Below are 22,829 nucleotides of genomic sequence, written 5' to 3'. Positions count from 1 at the left end.
GTGTAAATGTTTTTACTTGTTCGTTTAATAGGGAATGCCAGCGTTACTCCAATTGAAGGGTTTATTCCAAGTTGAGATAAATCCCTCAGATAACGGACAGCCACATGTATGAATAACTGAAGAAGAACAAGAGTGTAACTGGTGTCCCTCAACATTCAACTGTATTTAATAATATCAAAGCAATTGAAACTGACTACGGGGAACCAGGGGAAGTTGGGATTCTGAAGGAAAACCAAAATGGCAACTTCACATTTGTGAAATTCACTCATCCATTGCGGGGGGGGGAATAAAGGCATTATCAAATATCAAAATTACCCACATCAGCTTGGTTTGGGGATATTTGGTTACAAATTTATACTGAGGACAAGGAAAACTACAAGGTAGTGACAACTTTGTGTCACTCAGCGTTTGACCTGGCAATTTAAAAAAAAAAAACCACCGACCCTTCGCCCTAAACTGAAACCACAAGCCTACTCAGTTGGCGAAGATGGTCTCCTCCTGTCGCTTCTTCCTGTTCATGACGGTGCCCGGCTTGTTCTGGGCATCGGGGTGGCTGGCCAGCTCGGGGGGACAGGAGGAGACGGGGCTGGACAGCAGCAGCTGCTTCAGGTCGTAGTAGACGTCGCTGTCGTCCGGCGTCAGGAACGTGATCGCCGTGCCTGTCTTGCCCGCGCGGCCCGTACGCCCGATGCGATGGGTGTAATCTGGAATTTATTTTAAAAAAAAAAAAAAAATCGGACATGAAGGTGTGGAATACAGGCTGCTGTGAAGTCAAAAACGGTGAGGGAAATTTTCAAGCCGTGCCAGTAGGGGTTTCAATCTGTGACGGCATGCCTGGGGAGTGAACGGGGTGGAAAAATAACCTGATGCCTGGGAGAGTGGCAAGCCAAGGGGGGAGGTCAAAGTTGCCTGTCCCAGGACACATTGCCAAATTTGGTATAGAAAGTGCCCAACACTTTAGAAACATTGCGATCACTTTCTGAAGGGGAAGGTGTGAGGTTTACCAATGAATCCTTTTTACGAAACTCCCCATGTTTGCCCCTTCCGTCGCCCGACCTGAAAACCTGGACGAGACATAATTTGGGGGGGGTTGAGTCTCAATCAGAACAGTCTTCTGGGCTTTTCCTTCCACCTCGAAAACTGTCAACGGCTTCTCACTGTCTTCTCTCAACAGGTTGATTCAAGATTGCGAGCTACAGTGCCGAGGGCGCTCTTGAGGAATTCTTGCTTACCAAAAAATACTCCGTGAAAAACAACATGCAACTAGACAGAATGGGGAGACTGACCTTCAATGTTCTTGGCCATGTCAAAGTTGATGACGATGGACACGTCGCGGACGTCGATACCCCGACCGGCCACGTCCGTGGCCACCAGGATGTCCTTGACGCCCGTCTTGAGACTGGCCAAGGCGTACTCTCGCTGCTCCTGGCTCTTGCCTCCGTGGAGGGTGACAGCATTGTACTAGGAGTTGGCAAAAAAAAAACAAACACCAAGAAATGAATAACTGAAACCCTCCCCAGCCAACTTGGAGCAGTGAACAGTGGCCCCGGTGCAAAAAGCTAAACATCGTCGGTGGAGAGTAACTCAGAAGCACTTCCACTCATGAGGGCAATGTGGCATTTTCAAAAGGACATTACATTCGGTATTTATTCGCACTTATAGATTCCACTGGTCTTCAATTTAATCTTCACAGATGAGGGTACCTCAGTGTGTGCTGTGCAAAGCAAAATGTCTTGATTCCTTAATATGATGATTCAATGGTTTCCTGCCAACTATTCAAGGGTATTTGTTCGACTGGACGGGGTTGGGCTGAATTCAGCCACAACACAATACCCTGAATAATGCGCGTTCACCACTGTCAAGTCCCTCAGATCTGGCATGACAGGGCTGTACCGAATTGGTAACGGCGCAAAGAAAGGGGCGTGACTTACTCCCATCTTCTCCAGTGACTTGGCCAGCACGTCGCATCCCTTCTTCTGGTTGACGAAGATCATGATGGGCGGCTCGTAACCCTTCTCCAGAATCTGTACCAGCTGGTGCCTGTCAGGAAGAAAAAAAAATGCCAAGGATTTATTGCAAGTCTGTAGAAATACGGAACAATCGGCAAATGTGTCTGCTACCGTGAGGAGTACGGACGTTTCACAATAGTGCGCCACCAAGAGTTTGCAACGCGTTAGCCAGTCACAATGCACCAAATCCATCGGAAAGGGTTGACAGATTTCGCAAGTCCTGATTGGCCAACGTGTTGCAAACTCTTTGAGGGGCTTTATTGTCAAACGCCTGTGGTAAAACATGTCCTACCATCAACAACATTATTAACCCCAACCCTCCAGAGCATTTTGGCTGGAAACTCTGCTAGACACATCAAATATGCATCATTTGTCAAAGTGGCTTGCCTGCCCAGTGTAACAAGATCCAACAGCTCAACTCTCCCCAGGGCCAAACAGCCTGGGAGCCTGTGGTTGCCAGTCACCACAAGATCCAACAGCGGCATTGTTCAATAGGACTAGTTCCCGTTGCCTCAACATGGCCAGTCTGTTTGGCTGCCGTTGATTGCCCAGTGCATCAAAGTGCACTCAACTTTTACACCTGTTTCACTGTCCGGCAGGGTAAGGGTTAACGGAAAAAAGAGAACATTTTGCAAATCTGATGATGTAGCTAAGAAAATACGCAACAAAAGGTAAGTCAGAAAAAAAGGGGGCAAAGTGTACGGTTTCTGTCTGATGCTTTCTTGTAGTATTTCCAAACAATAACAGTGAAACACCACTGGGTCGCAAAAAACCTCCAAAATGTGATGAGGGAAGATTCAGCACCGGGGTCACTCCACAACAAACTGTTTCAAAATTAAAAATGCAAAAAGGCATTTCGCATGCACTTTAACTAGCATTAAAAACTTGTACAACTGGTGTAAATATTGACCACAGTTAACTAGAAGCAGACTGTTTATTCTTGAGAACTCAAAAACAAAAAACAGGAAGCTTGCCTCTTTTCTTGGTTAGAGACCATGTAGACAACTTGTTGGACCTTTTCCACGGGTTTACCGACTGAACCGATGTAGACGACTGCTGGACGGCGCAGGTAGGATCGCGCTACACGCTCCACGGCGGTAGGCATGGTGGCGGTGAACATCACGGTCTAGCAGAACAAAATGAAAAAAGAATAAGAAACTCAAACTCCCCCCCCCCCAAAAAAAATGGATGTGGAAGGGGACAGCCGGAAGATCAGACTACAAACTTCCGATTTCACTGAGCTAACCAAGTAAAGAATGAGGCCGAGCCCTTTACGTGCTTAGCACAGGAAATGTAGATTACCAACATGCCCTATGATGTTCGCTACTCAGGACTAGTTCCCTTCTCACTTTTGCTTAGCATATAAGTTTAGCTTAGCGATTTCTTCCCCCTTGGCAGGACTGTGAGAATTCGACCGCCGGACAGTGCAGACTGTGGTTCTCAAATGAAAACCGTTAACCATTATTTTTTAAATGTGACTGCTTACTTTTATTAATATAGGAGGGGTATTTATTTACAAGGTGGTATTTGTAACACTCAGTGGGCTAGGTGAGTGCAAATAATTCTGTCTTTACAATCACACTGCAGTCTAGAACTTTGTGGGAGAAATGCCAAGGGCCTAATCTTGGCCTACTTGGAACTGGGAAAATCTTCATGAGCTGAAAGCTTGCCATGAATATTTTTGTGTCTTAGGTTCTTTCTGATGATGAGGTCATCATCAGTTATGAGGATTTAAAACATCGAGAGGCCCATCACCACTCGGCTCTGAAGAACACTTAGCATTACGAACCTGTCGGAATTTGTGCTTGGTGGCAAAATTTGCGAGGAGGACTTCGGTATCTTCGGCATCTTCGGTGTCTGGCTTCTGATTGGTCACTGGTAGGTACTCCAGAATTTTCTGGACGTCCGGCTCAAAGCCCATGTCAATCATTCGATCAGCCTGGGAAGACAAAGAGAGAGAGAAAAAAGATTGGCTTTGATATGTACGATTCGCGTGCAACGCCACCGCGGGCCAGTCCTCGATCTATCAAAATCCAACATTTGGGTTCAGAGGATTCAGTGGGGTTTTATAGGACTGAGGGCCAGCCACTACACTAAACATGTGAAGCCTTTTGATAGTTGCAATCGAAAGGGTGCACAATTGGGTTCCTGAGCAGTGGTGGATAGCAGAGGTTTCAAGAATCGGAATATTCGCTAGGGGGTTGGAGTTACAAGTGCACTCACCTCGTCCAAGACGACATACGTACACTGGTTGAGCACCAGATAGCGATTCTCCAGCACGTCGATAAGACGGCCGGGGGTCGCTATGACGACCTCGCATCCCTTCCTCAGCTTGAAGCCCTGGTCCTCCCTGGAGATGCCTCCGATGATGGAGACGGAGCGGATGCCTAGCGGTTGGCCGAAGCGCAGCGTCTCCTCCTCAATCTGCTGGGCCAGCTCACGGGTGGGAGCCAAGATGATTGCGTAGGGCCCCTGGTCCACGTCTTCTTCCCTGTGGAAAATGAACGGCTCCATTTTTAGTTCCTTTATCATGGAAGGTCATTACATCCACCAAGAGATTTCTGGCACACTCCCTGCAAAGCGAGATGCCATCCAGAATATCTCATTAGCTGAACTGTCAGGGAGAGGCCAATCTGTTTGAAAGTTTGAAAGGACATATCATGTCCTCCCTACCAAGTGGATCTGGCGCCCTCAATGGACATACACAAGGCCAATGCAACAGTTGGATGCACTCGCTGGTGACAGATTCTCAGAGGATGTTTTGCCCAAATCAACTCAGCCACAAGTTCTGAACAGCGGCCGCAACAAATCAGGATCTCAATGCTGCGCGTATCTGGCACCCTCTGTCAATCACGCACAGAGCTATTGGAATTTTTTGTTTCGATCTGACAGCTTGTGATACATACCGCTGGATTTTAGGCAGCGTGGTAATCCACACGAGGAGAGGGATCAGGAAGGCAGCTGTTTTGCCGCTGCCGGTCTCGGCAACGCCAATGATGTCACGGTTCATCAGGCCAATAGGAATGGCCTGCCGCTGAATGGGCGTGGGTTCCTGCAATGATTGACAATGAACATATTTCCGCTTTAAAAGTTGGGAATTGCACACTTTGAAAGATCCGGGTTTAAGAAAAAGCAAAAACTTGAAATTCACTCCAGGAGTTGTCTTAGTTGAATTTTTAAATCAGTGTGTAGTTTGAAAACGTTAACATTCAAACAAAGCATGCAACTAGTTTGACACTGGGGGTACAAACAATTTGAAAGCAGGTCAAAAAATCTGTTAGACTCATTTTTTTTTAAGAAATGGAAAATGCTGGAATCTTCTCTACAAAAAAGATGCAAAATTTCAGACCAGTTTCAAACTCCTGTTAATGACATTTTTTGACAGTCACAATTTTGGACGTCATCCTTGCAATTCCTAGAGCCAAATTCAGAGATCTTATAAATCCCGTAAAAAAAAGAAGACTGAGTTGTTGAAGGCGTACCTTGTAATTCAAACTCTTGATGACGGCGCTGATGTTGGATGGGATGCCATCGCACTCATCCCAGGAGCGTAGCGGGGTGGGGATGCGGCCCCCCTTGGTGCTGATGTTGTAGTCCTCCCGGAAGATGCGCCAGTCCCGCTCTGTCATCTCGGCCAGCTTCTTGTCCTTCCAGTGCCGGTCGTCCCACTTCTGCTTCTGCTCCTTCTTGTCTTCCTTCTTCAGTCGCGACCTGCGAAAGGTTCGGGAGGCGAGGAGGGGGGGAGGGAAAGAAGATGACAAGGAGACGAAAAGAGAACTTCCTTCACTTTCTTACACTTGTTTCTTTCCTTCCTTGACCCGAACCCGCCTTGATTCTTCCAAAAGCTACTAACTGACGCCAAAGCACTCTTCAAAGAACTGACAAATTTTCGACCAAAGCAGCAGAAGACTTCAGGTGTGGCGTTGGCCAAACTTTGCGCAGGTTTCAATATGTTTCAATAGCTCGTTCAGTAGCTTTCAAAGTTCAAATTGGAACGGGAGAGTGGAGGGTTGCGCAGGATCGGCAGAAGGCCAAGCCTGGCCATTGGTTTTTCGTACAGAATAGTTCAAATATCAAGAGTAGGCCGTTGGTGGAGGACTTTACACGATTCATTAGCTGAACTGCGCCTTATTTCAGCTTCCCAACAAATTACCCGAAAAGGGAGAAATGTACTCCCTTACCTTTCCTGCTCCTTCTGCTTTCCGGTTCGTCGCTTCTCCAGGAGCTCCGAGTAGAATCGCGCCTCCTTCTTCTGTTGCTTGATGTCGATGCCTCCGATGTGGCCCCGCCCAAACAACTGAGCCTCGTGCTTCTCCTTGTAGCTGAAAACAGAGATGTACAAATTCTCAGAAACAAGACGTCGTAGGCTATTTCGAGGACAAAAGCAATCGTTTGCATTGTGGTATCATCTGTGTTCATTGGTTTTAAGACCTGTGTCCGGCTACTCACATCGGATTGAAGTCCACCGACGTGTCTTCCCCTGCGTCCCAATCGAAGACGAATTTCCGGTCGTTCAGTCGCCGAATGCGTCGCTTCTTCTTAACAACTCCAAGGTATCGATCCTTAGAGTGAACAACAAAGAAGGTTGAAATGATCAAACTGGCCCCCCCTCAAAAAAAAATTTAAGGAACCAAGACTTCATTTAGCTCATTAATTTCAAGGCCTCCACAAACTCAGGGAGATTACGAATGTATAGAATTCATTTTATGGAAATTTTTCCGTGATAAATTCGTAATTCTCCCCGAGGGAAACCCATTTATAGACTCTGACTATAAATCTAAGACCTATCCTAAGAACTTGAGTTTTCCTGGGAAGTTTGTAGTATTTCCATGGCAAATCAGATATTGTACCGTAGTTCCATCATAAGAAATATCGAAACAAATAACAGCTTGCAGAAATTTACGCCACAAATGTTTGAGTGCCCCCTCCCCGATTTTTTCTGATCAGCTCACCTTGATGGCCTGTTTTTCCTTCTCTTCCTCCCGCTCTCGCCCCTTGGACTGGTCGTCCTCTCGCTCTCTCCGTTCTCGTCTCTCCCGCCGTTCCATCCTTTCGCGTTCTCTCGGGTCACCTGTTACCATGGCAATCAAGGAAAAATAAACATATAACAGCTCGACTACTTATGGTTTAAAATACTAGCATGATTCCTTCAACAAGGGTGCGAGGCACTCGGCAGTATCAGCAAAATTGCCACGGGACCCATCCCACGGAACAACATCACTGTTGGAAAATAGGATGGAACTAGAAGTAGTCAGCCACCACCCCATCTAACAGTTTACATTAAATGAGGGAGATTCAGGGAACATGATCAAAAATGGCTACCTTGTGAGAGTAAGGTCTATTAAAACCCATCACCCTTTGCAAGGTATGGAATGCTACATGTCAAGTTTTGTCTGTCTCAGATTTTGCAGATAACCCCGTCCATTTTGTTTATCATGTAATTGGCCAGTGCTGGACAAAGCTGGTTGACGCAATGCAGCCTTAAGAGGTCCATTGAGCAAGCTCCCCACTTTAACAATTGTTGTCATTCAGAAAGTTTAGCCATGTAAAGGTCACGCCACATCTATCAGAGATGAAAACAAATGCACTCACTTGCTAGCTGAGAATTCTTCAGGAATTCCAGCTGTTTCTTCCGTGCTTCTTCCTGAGCTTGCCGCTTGGCATCTACTTCTGCTTTCCTCTTCTGTAGGGCCAGCTGGGTTCGCTCCTCCTTGGTCAGAAACTTCGGCTGTCAGCAACAAATTAAAGACAGATGCACTTCATTTTTCAAATGTACTCCAATTTTATAAAGCTTGTTGAAAAATGCTTCCACAGAAAAAAGTGAACGATGAAATAGCTTCACACAAGCACGTTAAGTGACTCTCCAACCCACAGGGTGTTTATGTCTTGCTGTAAGACACATGTTTATTAAACATGTGCAGGTGTGATGCCAATGCAGCGGTGGCATCTGTAGAGGTCAGTTCACCTATAGAGGTCGGGTCATCTGCAGGAGTCAGGTCATCCAGAAAGGTCAGGTCACCTACGGAGGTTAGGTCACCTACTGAGGTAAGGTCATCTAAGGTCAGCTCATTAATGCAGGTAGAGCAACCTACAGAAGAGAAATCACCTGTGGTCATGTCACCTGTGGAGGTCATGTTACCTGTGGAGGTTATTTTGCCTGTGGAAGTTTAGTCACCTGTGCGGGCCATGTCACCTGTGGAGGTTTAGTCACCTGTGAGGGCCATGTCACCTGTGGAGGTTTAGTCACCTGTGAATATTATGTCACCTGTGAAGGCCATGTCACCTGTGGAGGTTTAGTCACCTGTGAATATTATGTCACCTGTGAAGGCCATGTCACCTGTGGAGGTCAGATCACCTGTGGGGGTTATGTCACCTACGAAGGTCATGTCACCTTGGATTGAGCTTCTTGCTCTGCTGCCTTCTTGGCAAGCATCTCCTCCAAGGATACCGGTTGCTTCTTCTCAACTTTCTCGTCGTCTTCATCCTCCTCATCTTGTCTTTCCCTCTTTGCTCTGTTGGAGAAGCAGAAGTCTCATCAACATTACAGTCCTATTCCAGAACTTCAAACGTAACTCCCTTAAGAGGTTCCTTGGCCAAACTACCCATTGAGGGTTCAACGTTTGGGAACTCATATTTTGCCTTCACCTTTGCTTTGTCTCACCTTTGCTTCCTGTTGTTAGGCGACCGGGATCTGTCACGTCGTGATCGGTAGCGGTCCCTGTCGCGCTCTCGATCTCTGTCCCGCTCTCTGTCTTTGTCACGATCTCTCTCTCGAGTCTTCTTGTCATCTCGGTGCTTGTCCCTGCGATCGCGGTCCCTTGACCGAGAGCGCGATCTGAAATTTGAAATAAAAAGGGGCCAGTCAAGTTAGCGAGTGGACAACCTCAATTTTCCCCAATCAATGTCACGAAACCCTCTTTTACAAACTCAAGACAAAGCTGCAGACAAGCACACTCTACAAGTAAGGTTCTCAAATCTGTTTTGAATGGGAGGGAAATTTGATTATTTGAATTTAGGCATATTCTTGCAATTTTGTTTGCCCTTCATATCTACCTGAGTGAGGTAATGTGATGGGTCATGCAAAGTGTTGGTAATTTTTTTTGGGGGGGTGGGAGGGGCTGGATGGGTGGGTGGGGGTTGACAGGTTGATGGTTGGACTACCTTCTCCTCTCCCTGTCCCGATCTCTTTCCCGATACTCTCGGTCATCTCTGGCGTCCTTCCTATCCTTAGACGACATGTCGCCGAAATGTCACTGGTTGAGCCTTCCTCAGCCCACAAAAAAAAAACAGAATGTAGGCAAAGAATAATTTGACACGAACAATAACACAATGACGTCAATATAGGTATTTGACCTAACTAGACTTGCCGCAAAATAAAAGTTTGGGGCTTTTTAAGAGGTACATAGGGTACGAGTCTGTTTACCCTAATGAATAATGAGGCTTGTCATCACATCACACACGTAATCCTTAAGTAAGCCATGTATGACTGCTCTAATTTCTATGTAGGATTTGTTGACATCACTGACATGACTAACAACAATGCACGAATCCACGTGACAAGTGCAACTAAGTTTTTTTAAACATTAGTTTTGATATTTGCTCCCCAAAGACAACAATCTAAAAACCTTGCCCTCTGTGGTTAAGATATTCGGCAACCCATGCGGGCCCAGGGTTAAATTGGGTAGGTCATGGCAAACCAGAAAAAGGCGGCGACATACACCGTGCACCAGCCGCTGCGAACAGTGCGCCGCGCAGTCGGGCACTGGGCATGCTGGCATGGCCGGCTTGGCCCATGGTAGGCATAAATAACGTCAACTTTCAAGCAACATTTACATCAAGCAAAAGCTTTAGAGTCCAAAATTTTACTCTTGAAATAAAGGAGGTTTATAGGGAAAATATGTTTAATTCAGAAAAACGTTAAAACTACCTACTGGACACGAAAAATGGGTCGATAAATGTAACCCTAAACTTACCTCGACGCTCAATTATCAATGAACGTTCACTGAACGTATTTTAGCGCCCTCATTTGTTTGCGAGTTTGTTTTTTTTTTACACTGAACGCTTAACGAAGTGAGGGCGCGCTTCCCAATTTACAGTATTGTAACTTCAACTTCGGGTCGATCGTCCTGATCGTGGCAGCGTATGCCGCCCAGTGAGTAGGGGGCCTATATGGGCATTTTTGTGGATTAAGAAATCGCACTCATATAGTTAATATGAAAGTGATACTGGGGAAATTTGAAGAAGGCCAGTCCTTGAAATGATCGTCGCACTGACAGCCACAAACGTGCCTTGGCTGCATAGCATTATTCATCATGGCAATCTTTAATGCCTGGCATAGGCCTGGTTACCATGGTGACTTAGGCCTAGTTACTTTTGGGGTGAGTTCGAGCATGGAGCTACTCGTGTTAGCATGAGTATACTCCTGAGCGCTCGAACGGCTGGAGTACGACCCGAGGGTTAGTGCGAGTATACTCTCACTAGAGGGGGAGTATACTTCTGAACCCAAGTGTAACCTAAACGCACCCATCTTACTCATGTTACCCGGAGTGACCGCGCGAACGCACCCTTCAATAGCTCCATGCAGTTACAGATTTACAACCCCATAATTTTCCATTCCCCACTTTCACCCCACTCTCATTCGATTTATCTTACCCAAGAGAAACATCTGATGAAAATTTTGATGAGGCTTCGTTATTAATTATTTAAGCGTAAGCCCTATTCATAGATTAGATATCAGAGGCCAGTTATCATCCCTCAGATTCAATTTAATGTAATTCCTTATTATGCCCCTTCTCTCTCTTTTTCAGTAACAAGCAGTTGAAGCACCTCTTGCACCCCTCACAGTGGGCTATAATTATTGAAGATGGAGTGAAAACTTGAACCACCGGACGCCATGACTGGGCGAGATTACAGAGGCTTCCTGTCTCAGCACCGTGCCGGGCCAAGAGAAATTGGCAGGGCCTATGAATCAGGTATGGAAAAAATGCTACATAAGGGAATCAATCTCCCAACTTCCAATGGCAGATCATCTGGATTTAGTTTCTTTTCAAAAGATAGCGGTACGAGGATTTTTGTTTGTGTAGGGCCTAAGAGATTTTTATTGCTGCACAAAAATTGGTTTCTATACAATAAAGAGCCAAGCTTGTAATGGATTTGAAAGGGCAATGGTGTTGGTTATTTCATTGTCCACCTTTGGGTGGTAATCCTATTTGCTGTTTTTTGCTCTCTGCATTGGTTTCTTCAGGCATGTCAAGGCATTTAATTAAGGTGACCAACCTGGATGGCTAACCTAGGGCCACACTAACCTACTAAATCACATTACCACCCAGATAAGCTTTTGATACGGATGACCGAAGGCCTAGGCAGCAGTAGGTACACCGCACCCGACTATGAGAAGCTTAAAGCTCTTGCTTTGGAGAAGAAAATCTCTGGCAATCGCTCGCTGATCAAGGTCAACCGCCTTGCTGCAATCTCCAGGGCTAGTCAAGAGAAAAGCCTCTTGAAGCAGCACGGAATGGTCTGGCAACGAGAGGTTGGACGATTGGATGCGGCGCGGAAGCGAGCTGAGAGCGAACAGGACTCGTTTTTTCTGAGCAGCACGTCGGAGCAGTCAGAGATTTCCATGTTCATGCTGGAGGCCGAGGACTATCAGATGGAGCTGGAGGTAGACAGGAAGGCCTTCAAGGGGGCTACCGTGGACCCCCTCTGGACGCTGCGAGAAGACCTCCAGGCCTGGCTGACCGAGAACACACCTCAGTTTCACCCAGGCTCGCCGCGGCATGAGGAGCTCGCAGAGCAGCACACGCGGATCACCGAGACGATCGACTCAGTCAAGGAGCAACAGCAGGGAATCCTGAACAAACTATGGCACGAGGAGCGGGCATTGGAGCAGGACCTGCACTCCAACTACCTGCGGGGGCTGTTTGCCGGAGCGGAGAAGTGGGTCGTGGAAGGGATACCCACCGAGGCTCAGGTCCTAATTTGTCCCGACATGGAACTCAGAAGCTCTGTGCTGTTGGAGTTTGGGCTCCTGGACCAGAAATATTTGGTGCGACTCAGGGACCTCGACAAGATGCATTCAGATGTACTAAGGTAAATCACTGCGCTTAAGAGGTAATACATTGTAGGTCCAAAGACCTTGGGACAAGCTCTTGTTCATCTTTTTCAACCAGATTCTGTTTCTTTGTACCCTAGATCAGACACTGGTGGTTGGGACGCGGCAGACCACTTTGCCTACCAGATGATCGTCGACCAGTACCCCCATGATCTCTCCAATCGAAGAGCTCTTTACATCGACAGGCTTCGACGGCAGCTGCCCCACAAGACAAGAAATGACATTGTGAGCATATGCGAAGAGACAGATTTATTCAGATAATGCAAGTTGGTCACTGCTTGCCCATCCTGATAAACGCATCTTATAAGAGATTGCAAACTGCAAGTTTTTATTTTGGATACTCGTGCATCTGAAAAGCTAGCACCTTTCTGCTGAAAAACTTCTACTAAAAAAATAGAGTCCTTTTAAAATTGGAAGTACTTTCTTTTCCCCAAGTTGAAACATCTGCTTTCTTGCATCTCTGCGAACTCAGGAACAGGTTCGTCCAACTGGGCTGGTGTGGGAGTACACGGGGACACTGTGTGCTGTGAACCGTTTTCCCAATTTGGGGAGTCGGGTTGGCGAAGTGATTCTTTGTTCACCTCTCACTTCTGCGGCCCGGGTTCGATTCCCAGCTCAGTACATGTGTGGATTGGGTTTTCAGTCCCTGATTCTGTGGGTCTTACCCAGAATATTCCTCTGGGGTTCTCCTCTCACCTCTAAACCCGTAACTGCTTCTTGTTGTCTCCTCTCTGTAGATGTATGTGGATGTGGGTCGTTGGCAGCTACCTGGGGCACCCTTGTATGCCATCAGCTTGACCATATTTAATGTCTTCATTCTACAGTGTATTTGATCATATCTGTATGAAGTTTGCATTTTATTAGTGATTAAATTATTGATGGTGACTCCATATTTCTGTGTACAGGTGGCCCACGAGGACTGGTCCCTGCATCACCGGTTCTACGTCGAGCGCCGCCGCACCCTGATCAACTGCTGGGCGCGGGACAAGCAGGAACTGTACGACAAGGCCGTCACTGTCTTTGCCGACGCCTGCCTGGCCGAGGAACTGCGGCAGGCTGCAGCGATCAACCGGCAGCGACAGGACGAAATCTGCCAGCAGCTAGGCCAGAAGGTAAAGTTCCAGCACAGCAGAGTTCAGAGAACGGACACTTTTAACTGTAGCAAATCACACTATCGCTTAACATCCGTAAGAAGTTAAGCGTAGTGATCAACTTAAGTGCACACCGCATTGCAGGAGAAGTCAACATCGTGATGCAGTTCCTTAGTGATCATGCACAGTTGTAAACCATCAAACCTTGTCTATGCTTTCACAACCACAACTTTAAACTCTCCCGTTTTTGTCACTACATGGAATGCCATGATCAATTCTGAAATTCTCTTTGGCTTGTAGTGTTACGTCAATACTCGCGGGATGTCAGCTAACTTCTAAGTATATAGCCAATGAAACATGGCATAGTTACCAACATCGACTGCGAGTCAGGGATGGGCCTTTGGAGATAATTGTTGAGGGCACGTCATATTTTGAATTGCTTTAACTCATCAAGTTAAGCATTAAATTAAACAGAACCTCAGACTGTAATTCCCCAGCCAAATTTCACTGAGCTGTGAGTAAACAGGAAATACTACCTGGGAAATTCATGACGAGGAGCCAGCCACAAGAAATACAGAGTGGTCCTTTATTGACTTGAGAAAGAATATTATTTCTTCATCGAAGGTTCAACGCTGGAAAGAGCAGAAAGCAGAAGCCATGAGACTGGAGGACGAGATAGCATCTCAACAGCGACGGCAGTTAGAGGAGCAGAGGGCCAGGGAAGAAGAAGCAGATCAGAAGAGGAGAGCCGTGGACAAGCAGAAGGTGAGGACTGGGCTTCGTCTGACACGGGGCTGACCCATGCCTAGTGCCGACACAAAGACGCAATAGCTTTCCAGGTTGTGCAAACGCTGCATGCAACATCTGTCAAAACAACAGTACGCACCTGGTTTGTTTACCAGAGAGACATCTTTGCCAAGTAGCAAAGCGCCCTCTTTCATCCATGCATGCAGGCAACTGGGCATCTAGGGGCAAGTTCGATCGACATCCATTTCTCAACCACTTGCTGATTTCGCCTGGTACCCAGTTTAAATTTTGCACACAGGTTACCAGGCAAAAACAACCAATGGTCGACAAACGGTCGTATTCCAGACTCGCCCCAGTTTGACATCATTTGGCCCAGGTTTAGTCCAGAGCGTTGCCGTTTTAGTTCACTAAAACTGCTTTGGACTGACTTGACATGGTCTTTTTTCTCCCGTACGGGCAGGTGGAAGCGTACCACCTCAAGCAGAGGAAGGAGCAAGAGGCGAGGGAGAAGGAAAATAAGAAGCGGCTGGCAGACATCCAGGAAGCCATGGAGCTGCAGGCACAGAAAGACCGAGAAAGGTACAGCAGGGAGAAGTGGATCAGCCTGCCATTGGCTTTGTGTGTGACCCGTTGAGGGCGCTATGTAGACTGCTCAAGGGAGCCCAATGAGGGCACACTCCCTCTGCAGTGTGGGCATGGGCAAACAAGGCTGCACATTCAAAGAGCCGTTACATAGTGACACTGTTTTTAATGTACATAAAACTAGCAAACAGCATGAGGATGTCTCTCTTAACTGTTCTCACGTTAGACTTATTTTCCCGTTTGCATCACCTGAGGGTGTTGCACCGAGCCAGAAAGTCATCCTGATAGGTTGAATTAAAAAAAAAACTTTGTGTAAGAACAGTCAAGAAACCAAATACCCATTGTGTCCCTCAGTCATTAGGAAGAAACCATGAATCATGTAATCATGTTCCAATTAGTTCCAACTACCCCTCGGCAATAGGGTAAGGTGATATTTCAGAAGTGGTTTCAGTGATGATGTAAATTCTGGAACACCTGCTGCACGGAGGGACGCAGGAGTCTATTTTCAGCCTAGATTTCATGTTCCATTGTCAGATTGAATTGCATAACAATTTCAGGGTTTTTTTATTAGGGTTGCCTACCGAGAGATGCTTCTGGAGGAGCGCAAACAGCGACAGCAGGATGAGAGACGCAAGGAAGCCGAGAATGAAATGGAGCGAGAACGGAGATTGGACGCGCTGCGACAAATGGTAATGACAGGTCTTCTGTAGCCTTCCGGCAAAGCAAATGCGAGTAACTGGTTAGATTGAATGCTGTACATTCATGAGATTGCCGTTTCCTTCCTGCAGGTGGAGGTGCACGTAGAAAATGATCCACAGCGTGTCTTCCAGAACACCAAGGTATAAGTTTCATTCTTTTAGATGTGAAAAAGGAAGACCATGCACTTTTATGCTGATTCATTTGTAATTAGTCAAGTAAATTCAATTGTAATTGGTTGTACACTTTCACTAGTAAATTGGTTGTTACCATTCAGTTGTAAATTGGTTGTGCACATTCAGTTGCAAATTGATCTTGCATTTCAGTGTATTAATTGTGACTTCTTGATCCCTGTAAGGCTTTTAAAGCCCACCTTGGCATCGGGGTCGATGAAGACATCAATATACAGAAACCGCTCTTTGACGCCAAAGGATTCACAGCCGAACAGGTTGGTTAACCCTTCGCACCCTTGGTAGCCTGTTACAAGTTTAATATTGATCACGGCATATCTTTGCTTTACTGCCTAGTGAAGTAAAGAGCTTGGGCGGGAGTTTAAAATTTACACCTTACACTTTGCTAAGAATCAGAAAGGCCTTAGTTCATGGCAAAATATTCCATGCTGCATGTGAAAAACACTCCAAGAAAGATACATGTTTCGAGAAGGCTGTGACTAGCATTGACTTCAGTTTTATGCTACCTTTCGTAACAGGGCTAAGTAACAGATCTATTTATAGCTACGATTACACACTTCTTATTTCAACACAGCTCACAGTCAATGCTGCCAGGACACGTCACATCACACATACGTCAAACCACCCCATCTACGCCAAGTTTTTCTGAATATCAGCCACCTTTTTCTTTGCCTTCCCTTAAGGTGACGTCAGACCCCCGCTTCAAACTGGAGCAAGCCCTGCGCAAGGCCGGGCTGCATGGCAACCCTTACGCCAGGGCCATGATGGGGCACACCAAGCCCCTCAAACCGCCCAGGCGAGACCAGGAATCAACGGTCTTCAAAGACTTGGCACCTACCTGAACTTGTTTGTCTGAAAGCCTCTCAAAACAGCCAGCTCTGCTTATATTTACAAGCCAAGGTTCTGGGCTGAGAAATTCTGTGTAGGAATATGTTATGCTGCATCCAAATTTAGTGGCTATGGCTAGCAGTAACCAAGGCTTCTATGGAAAAATAGACTAAGCCGCCAGCCAGTGGCTTCCATTGCTGCATGTGTTGTTTTCAGCCATAGCCAATACTCCTGCAATTAGGACACAGTGTTTGCATGTACTGGTTGGCACCGGAGTGACATTAAATATTCAAAGCCGAATTTCGTTTGAATTTACACAAACTCCCAACGTCCTCACAGAGGAAGCTTTTACACAGGGAATCACAGTAACACTTGTGCCCAAGTTTCTGCACTTTCTCATTTCTCACATTCGAGGAATTAACTGCGGTCAGATTCTAAACTTGATGTCTTTAGGTTGAACATTATCTCTCCCTGTGTGGCTATTTTCCCAAAACACGTGATTTGACAACAAAGAAACAACAGTACAAAATTTAAAAAATAAAGAACAGATTTGGTAGTAAATGTTTTTATAAAAATAGCAATAAGACAGTGAGTTTTAAAAATCTAAGTTAGTCTGCATTCCATTTGAGATTGTACTTGACTAATTTTTACATTATGTATATGCTTAGCGCAATCAATCAACACGATCACGCGAGCAGGTTGTGCTGTTAGTTGATGCCGTGTGAAATCTCGGACTCTACTTCCTTTCCTTGAAACTATGCTCCACAGCCATGACTTAGATTGTCTGATGGTGATGTTATTGACAGATCCTGCAATAAAATTGACAGCTCGCGCTGAGCAATGCTCAGCATGTTTTATTACGAGCTTCAAAGGGGTTCCACACAAATGCAATAACCACAGACCTTCCTGGACATTTTTTATGTTTTTATGCATTATTTTGCAAATTCTGGCTTTCCCTTGTTTTTATCAGAGAGCTATTTGAAGAGTATAAAAGTCAGTGAATGTGACCATGCATTAGATGTGATTGAAACTTCGATTTTCTGGCCTTTTTCTTTCAAGAGGCACTTTGTTTGTTGAGGGGCACTGGACAGCCTCCGTAGTATCTGTTGAAGAAAAGCAATGTTTCTTTGTATTAAAGAGTTGCTGCATGCCAAGCAGTTATATTTATGAGGACATATCTACATCAAGACATGGAAGGAAAATGACTCCTAGTTACGCTTGTTAAGTAACACTGAATTCTTTAATTCGTCCATAATTCTACCAGTTTTATGTTTTGCTGTAGTATAAGATTAAAAAACAGACATTGTGCAAAAGAATAAACTCATTTTGCTGATGAACTGATACGCCTACCTCTTTAATATTTCGCACACGCCCGTTCCTTTCACCCCGTTGACCGTGAATCGACTCAGTCCTTCGCGTATTTTCACGCTCCAATCGGTGTCCATGTTGAAATGCATGACGTCGTCGATCTCAACTTCAACAAAAAGCTTCTCTCCAACTGCGACAAAAAACATAAACAGTTGGCTGGAATACTTTATTATTAGCTTACCTGTGTTCCCACTGAAATCATTCGTCTTTATCAGTCCTGTCCTTTCAGTTTTATACGATTTTGTCAAACTTCCACGAACATCGACCGCCGTAAACTTACCCTCTGGTTGCATACTTAAAGCGAAAGTCGTTGGTGGATCTTCCGTCTTTTCCACCAAATCAGCCAATGGCAGATCGACAGATACGGCTGGAAAAATTTCCCCAGTCGGCTGCGTCACAAATCCAGACATCAAACTGAAATACAAACACGTGGAAGGGCGTCAAGGTACCCAACGTGACACATTTGGTAAGGCCCATTTGTGTTTTTACAAAATCGCGCCAGAACCATACAATTCCACCAAATTAGGTACTTATGAAAATGTTAGAATCGTATAAAGGCTTGTAAGTAAAGAGACTTTATTCTACTTACTTCGAGACAACGCCAGTAAAGCAAAACGCTCCAATATGAAGACATATCCCATTCTATTTAAAGACAAAAACAGTTAAATGTACCGACTTGGGTAAAGTGGCTGTCAACGAATACGCTGCGTAAATATTACAGTCAAATGGCTCGAAATACAAAGAAAGGTTCAAAAATTTATCACCAAGTTTTCATCCAATTTAAACCTTTATCCTCTGTGCGCAGTCGGTTTCATTTCAAGTCAACTAAAATAAGCAAAATATGGTGTATAAATTCGAACTATAAAAATAAATTTAAGTGTAACATTCGTGAAGAGATGCAGTGAATAGGCCCTATGACTTTACATCCAAAACGATGAAGTTCAAGACGTAACTGCGCAAGTCCGCCCATCGTCGAGGGCCTGAAATGTAAGAAAAAGAGAATCATAATAAAAAAAACAATATTTAAACATCGTTTTTTTTTTCAGAATTCTTTCAGCAAAGAATATCACCATTACCCAGGTAACAAATTGTCCAATTAAACGTGAAAACGAAATTTCAGTTTCAAATTAATTTTGAATTGTACACGTCGAGATACTCATTCCGATACAGTAGGCACTACACAGTTTCTGTAATTAGTTTTTTTTTGCGCCAAAGACGGTGAGTGCATGCGGATAAAACAAAGTACCAAGTGTGGCAATTAAGAAGCTTATTTGTTTAATATACTTTTCTTTCAGAATTTGAGCAAAATGATGGATTCTGTTCGATTCTCTGAGGAGAACGTAGTTTCTTAACAACGAATAATGGGCCGCGGGGATGGAGTTCCGTTAGTGATTTCGATTTGGGGAAATATTTGTACATCCACCTATAGCCCTCACCAATATGACCCGGTATATTAACCCTCCGGTCAACAAAACATACAATAGTCTGCTCTGACCCCTGAGTCGGGATTAGAGGGTTCATTCTTCCGTTACTTTTGTCCCTCATGATTTCAAAGCAGCCTACCTTCCGATCGGTCCTTGACCCCCGTCAACACCACCTCCCGCTCCGAAAGGTCACCGACCCGTACCACGCCTTCCAGCGTCCCAAACTGCTCGATGTGAATCTGCTTCATGCTTCAGAGAAAATGACGCGTGAATGTGATTATGCGAATTTAAAGCTTATGTGGCCTAAAAAGTCTGTGATTGCTGAGAAGCCGAAGGTGTAAGAGTGTGGTGGGGCGTCCACGTGGTTAGTCCAGTAACAAAATTGACTGACCTAAATGGCAAGTTTTGACCATCGCTTATGGACTTTCCGTTTGGCCCGAGCGCTAGCTCCCCACAAATTAACAGCAGCGTTTAACTGTGTGACTATGCGTTATGATGATTGATCGAATCGGTGAAATTTGATAATTGCATGATTTTTATGAATATTTTTGATGAGCTATCACTGCACAACAGTCGAAGCAAAAGCCAACGTACGCTTTAAGTTTTTGGAAAAGTTGGCCCGTCCATTTCTCCTTGGCGAGGTTGTGGGCAGCCAGGCGTGGATGAACGTCCGTCGTGAAATCATAGTAGGACGTTAACGTTGACCACCTGCAGAGAAATTGACCAAGAAAAAAACCTGCGTGGACGTAAAATCGAAGAAGTAGGTTGTACTACAAGTCTAAGCATGTCAAACTTTGTCAAATACCGCTTTTCTCCCCTTGCACCATGCGCCGATTTGCCAAAAGGTCGCTCAGAATGGCTATTTTGCTAGGCCTATACATGACATGAAACTCCTCGTGTTAGGAATTTATCTCGCTTGTGCAAGTATGTGAAACACTTCCAGCTTACGTAAATGAACAGTGAACTTTGACCTCCGGCCTGTTGTCTTCTTCCTGCCAGTCACGTCTAATTCCAAGTCTATAATAAAGTCACACATATTGGTTAGTTTACATGTACATGAATTCACAGCGCTGGTTTATCAAATGTGGTTGATGGCGCATTCATCAATCTCCTTGCTCTTGACATTCACGCAATGGCGTGGTTCCGCCACAACGATCCGTATAAACTATTTTGTGGACTTTCTAAAACCTGAAATCATGATATTTCTCAAACAGAAGCACTGTGACACTGTCAAAGGCCACTGGAAAATTAATACCGGCAGGGTCCATTGTAGACGATCTTCCATTTCTTCAAGGGTTCAATGACCGTGCAATCAAGGCCTCCCCCGCTGAACCCGTCCCCGGGGACATCGGTCAGGACGCAGTGCGGGTGACAGGGCAGAACTAGGTCGCCCAGGTCGGGCAGACGCAGTAGGAACCAAACTTCGCGCCGACCGTCCGGACGGATGGCCACCCGAGCAATCAAGCGAGTCGCGCCCGTCTGGTCGGACCCGTTTACGTAGAACGAGTTGTGACCCTGTGCGGAAAATGGAAATACCCTAACATCCTCATAAAAATGTTGATTTTTTTCTCCTTTTCTAAAGGAAGGTTTCAGCGCGAGTAAGCCTAATCCTTTTTGCGAAACAATTTAATTTACAAACTGCGGAAAGTGAGGAAATTTACATGTACTTCGTATTAGACAAACAATGGGTCTGTAGTCATTTACGAGCACTGAGAATGATTTGCAAGGGTTCGTCATGTAATTGTCTTTGATTCGAACGGTTTAATGACGGAAATTGATACTTACATTATGCCTTAATACTGATAGTGCATTTTCAACGGAGCCTCAACAATTCTATCCTTTTCTCAAAACTTGTCATAATTATGTTTCATGGGGAAAAATGTTTTGAGAAACTTCAGATAATTTCATTGGTGGTATATTTAAATTAATCCTAAGAGTCCCCAATCCTCCAATTTCTATATGATTTTACATACACCATATGGTTTAAATACACGCACGTGTATATGTACATGCACCGATCACAATACGCCCGACATGATGATGAATGAACAGTTTCACTTACCAACGGATCGTCACCAATCCCAGGGTAGATGTCAATCTCAGACATCTTCTCTTCACCTTGTCGCATCAGCGCCGGGTTCACCGACCTCCTGCCCGCGTGAGGAGTCCGCCGCCTCGCTAAAGTTAACATCAATCTCATCGCGTGGTACTTCACCCAAAACCACCTGCCGGGGATGGCGTAGACGCCGTACAGCGGTAAGGGGTCCGGGGAAGCGAGGTTCGCCGCGACGTAGGCGAGAATCGGCGCGGCTAGTACACACAGAGCGGCGACGACCACATCCATTTCGAGAAAGAAACGGACCCGGATGATTCGTCTCAGGATTTGAATTCGTCTTGCGAAAGAACAGCCCACAAAGCTTATATGCTCGAAACGAACCTTTCAAACTATTGGAGAACTCAGCCTTGCTATGGGTGTGTAAGTCTAGGCACTGCGCGAAACACTGCGTTCAAAAGGCTGACTTCAGCCTTCCTGCCGTGGTTTTTAAAGGGGGTTTATTACATGCCTCCGGCGGGGAGTACGCTCAGGTCAACCGTTTGTACTAACGCGGTCATTTAACCTGCTCGGATTTATTTTACAAACATGTTTCTTTGTCCCACTCGAGGGAAAAAAACTTCCAACAGTAATAACTTGACATCGTGAATAAACATCGATTCATTTGGTTGAGCTAGTAAAAACACGTCATGTAACTTGAATCATAGTACTAATCGTCTGCAGCACTACTATACCGGGAAAGCGAGCTGTCTGTACGGTAGACGTCCTATTTACATAGACCAAAGGTTGCTGATTGCGTGGAGGCAGAAAAATATTGATAGTGGTGCATTCTGGGATAAGGTTTTTGCTAGTTTTTAAATGAGGTCTGCGGTCATGAAACTCATGATGCTGTGTGCATTGCTCGATCGGGCGTATCATGGTCGTCTTCACTGATGACCGAACACAGGAACTTCAGATTTGCATACACTTATCATAATTATTATTCACACAATCTTCAAATACTATTTTTGATAACTGCGTTGCTCAGTCACGCAAGGTTCTGTCCAACCGTGGTCCACTTTGACCCCTAGTGCCGTACAGGGTCTGCTCACTTGACTTCACAGTCGTGTTTTTACTGCAAGTGGCTGCTAAAACTATGGTCGGCCGTTGGTCACAAAAGTGAAAGAATACTTTGCAAAGTGTTAAAAATCCCACGCAGTTATCAAAACATCTGATAATAACACACGTATTACTAAATACTAAATTAAAATACAACCCTATTTAGAACCAATAAGACAAATCTCCATGTCGAACGAATTTGAGGTGAAATCCAAACCCAACCAAAAGGAGATATTTCTGCAAACTGTTTTGGTCGCCGATACAAATTGTAGCAGGCAAACTGAGAGTGGTACATGGTCTTAGCGGCCCCACAGCAACGTTCTCTTGAGCGGATATGCGCGCGTAGTTCCACTTATCGCGCGCTGAATCAACTTGACATATACCAAGTCTATTCTTAGCTAAATACGATGAACGTCTATTTTTCTGGCGGAGACTCAACAAATTATTTTCATCAAAGCTTCCTCGGTAAAAAAAAACTACTTAAGTGCAAAATAAAAACACGTGTTTGTTTCGCATATAACCAAATCTGCACAAAATACGTGCACACATATAGAATCCGTATAACTACACGGAAGAGTATCCGATTCGTTCGCAGTCCGTAAGGCGGGGTATTAAAAACCGCATAACA

The 22,829-nt window shown here is 45.2% G+C and overlaps 3 protein-coding genes across 6 annotated transcripts; 1 reads left to right on the top strand and 2 right to left on the bottom strand.

The window, feature by feature from the left end:
- Positions 1-3: 3 nt before the first annotated feature.
- Positions 4-17,832, bottom strand: LOC110973540 (putative ATP-dependent RNA helicase DDX23). 3 transcript variants are annotated; one of them, XM_022224425.2, is made up of 16 exons: positions 17,808-17,832; positions 9,171-9,272; positions 8,671-8,844; positions 8,401-8,521; positions 7,602-7,737; positions 6,962-7,080; positions 6,459-6,571; positions 6,191-6,331; positions 5,492-5,720; positions 4,916-5,061; positions 4,233-4,500; positions 3,799-3,948; positions 2,984-3,135; positions 1,932-2,040; positions 1,287-1,461; positions 4-704 (listed from the first exon to the last, which is right to left on the bottom strand). In XM_022224425.2, exons 2-16 carry the CDS (start codon positions 9,245-9,247, stop codon positions 475-477), a joined length of 2,340 nt encoding a protein of 779 aa, XP_022080117.2. In that variant the 5' UTR covers positions 9,248-9,272; positions 17,808-17,832; the 3' UTR covers positions 4-474. The 3 variants fall into 3 exon arrangements, with proteins under 3 accessions (XP_022080117.2, XP_022080114.2, XP_022080116.2); XM_022224422.2 differs by lacking the exon at positions 17,808-17,832 and adding an exon at positions 9,983-10,060; XM_022224424.2 differs by lacking the exon at positions 17,808-17,832 and having other exon boundaries at positions 9,171-9,283.
- On the top strand, positions 10,089-16,865 carry ccdc148 (coiled-coil domain containing 148). 2 transcript variants are annotated; one of them, XM_022224433.2, is made up of 11 exons: positions 10,089-10,161; positions 10,817-10,981; positions 11,339-12,101; positions 12,204-12,348; positions 13,029-13,235; positions 13,839-13,979; positions 14,422-14,540; positions 15,115-15,232; positions 15,332-15,382; positions 15,598-15,687; positions 16,114-16,865. In XM_022224433.2, exons 2-11 carry the CDS (start codon positions 10,903-10,905, stop codon positions 16,270-16,272), a joined length of 1,872 nt encoding a protein of 623 aa, XP_022080125.2. In that variant the 5' UTR covers positions 10,089-10,161; positions 10,817-10,902; the 3' UTR covers positions 16,273-16,865. The 2 variants fall into 2 exon arrangements, with proteins under 2 accessions (XP_022080125.2, XP_087003988.1); XM_087147862.1 differs by lacking the exon at positions 10,089-10,161 and adding an exon at positions 10,447-10,465.
- LOC110973438 (uncharacterized) lies at positions 15,693-21,887 on the bottom strand. Its single transcript, XM_087147869.1, has 10 exons — positions 21,113-21,887; positions 20,306-20,565; positions 19,999-20,067; positions 19,645-19,758; positions 19,190-19,299; positions 18,551-18,606; positions 18,216-18,268; positions 17,907-18,040; positions 17,609-17,756; positions 15,693-17,361 (listed from the first exon to the last, which is right to left on the bottom strand). The coding sequence occupies exons 1-10, from the start codon at positions 21,392-21,394 to the stop codon at positions 17,313-17,315; spliced, it is 1,275 nt and encodes a 424-aa protein (XP_087003995.1). The 5' UTR covers positions 21,395-21,887; the 3' UTR covers positions 15,693-17,312.
- Between the last annotated feature and the right edge of the window lie 942 nt (positions 21,888-22,829).

The sequence above is a fragment of the Acanthaster planci genome, linkage group LG17 (assembly GCF_054643075.1).
Source record: "Acanthaster planci isolate LZ-2023a linkage group LG17, COTS_SCS, whole genome shotgun sequence".
NCBI classification, from domain to species: domain Eukaryota; kingdom Metazoa; phylum Echinodermata; class Asteroidea; order Valvatida; family Acanthasteridae; genus Acanthaster; species Acanthaster planci.
This window is presented reverse-complemented; position numbering and strand designations above follow the sequence as displayed.

Excerpts from the sequence above, each read along its gene's own strand:
- LOC110973540 (XM_022224425.2), bottom strand. The coding sequence starts at position 9,247 with ATGTCGTCTAAGGATAGGAAGGACGCCAGAGATGACCGAGAGTATCGG. Across the intron at positions 8,522-8,670 it reads CCTAACAACAGGAAGCAAAG|AGCAAAGAGGGAAAGACAAG; the intron begins GTGAGACAAAGC and ends CTTCTCCAACAG. Across the intron at positions 6,572-6,961 it reads AGGAAAAACAGGCCATCAAG|GATCGATACCTTGGAGTTGT; the intron begins GTGAGCTGATCA and ends GTTCACTCTAAG.
- ccdc148 (XM_022224433.2), top strand. The coding sequence starts at position 10,903 with ATGACTGGGCGAGATTACAGAGGCTTCCTGTCTCAGCACCGTGCCGGG. Across the intron at positions 10,982-11,338 it reads TGGCAGGGCCTATGAATCAG|ATAAGCTTTTGATACGGATG; the intron begins GTATGGAAAAAA and ends ATTACCACCCAG. Across the intron at positions 15,383-15,597 it reads GTGTCTTCCAGAACACCAAG|GCTTTTAAAGCCCACCTTGG; the intron begins GTATAAGTTTCA and ends GATCCCTGTAAG.
- LOC110973438 (XM_087147869.1), bottom strand. The coding sequence starts at position 21,394 with ATGGATGTGGTCGTCGCCGCTCTGTGTGTACTAGCCGCGCCGATTCTC. Across the intron at positions 19,759-19,998 it reads AAAGTTCACTGTTCATTTAC|GTGGTCAACGTTAACGTCCT; the intron begins GTAAGCTGGAAG and ends ATTTCTCTGCAG. Across the intron at positions 18,607-19,189 it reads GGTCAAGGACCGATCGGAAG|GCCCTCGACGATGGGCGGAC; the intron begins GTAGGCTGCTTT and ends CTTACATTTCAG.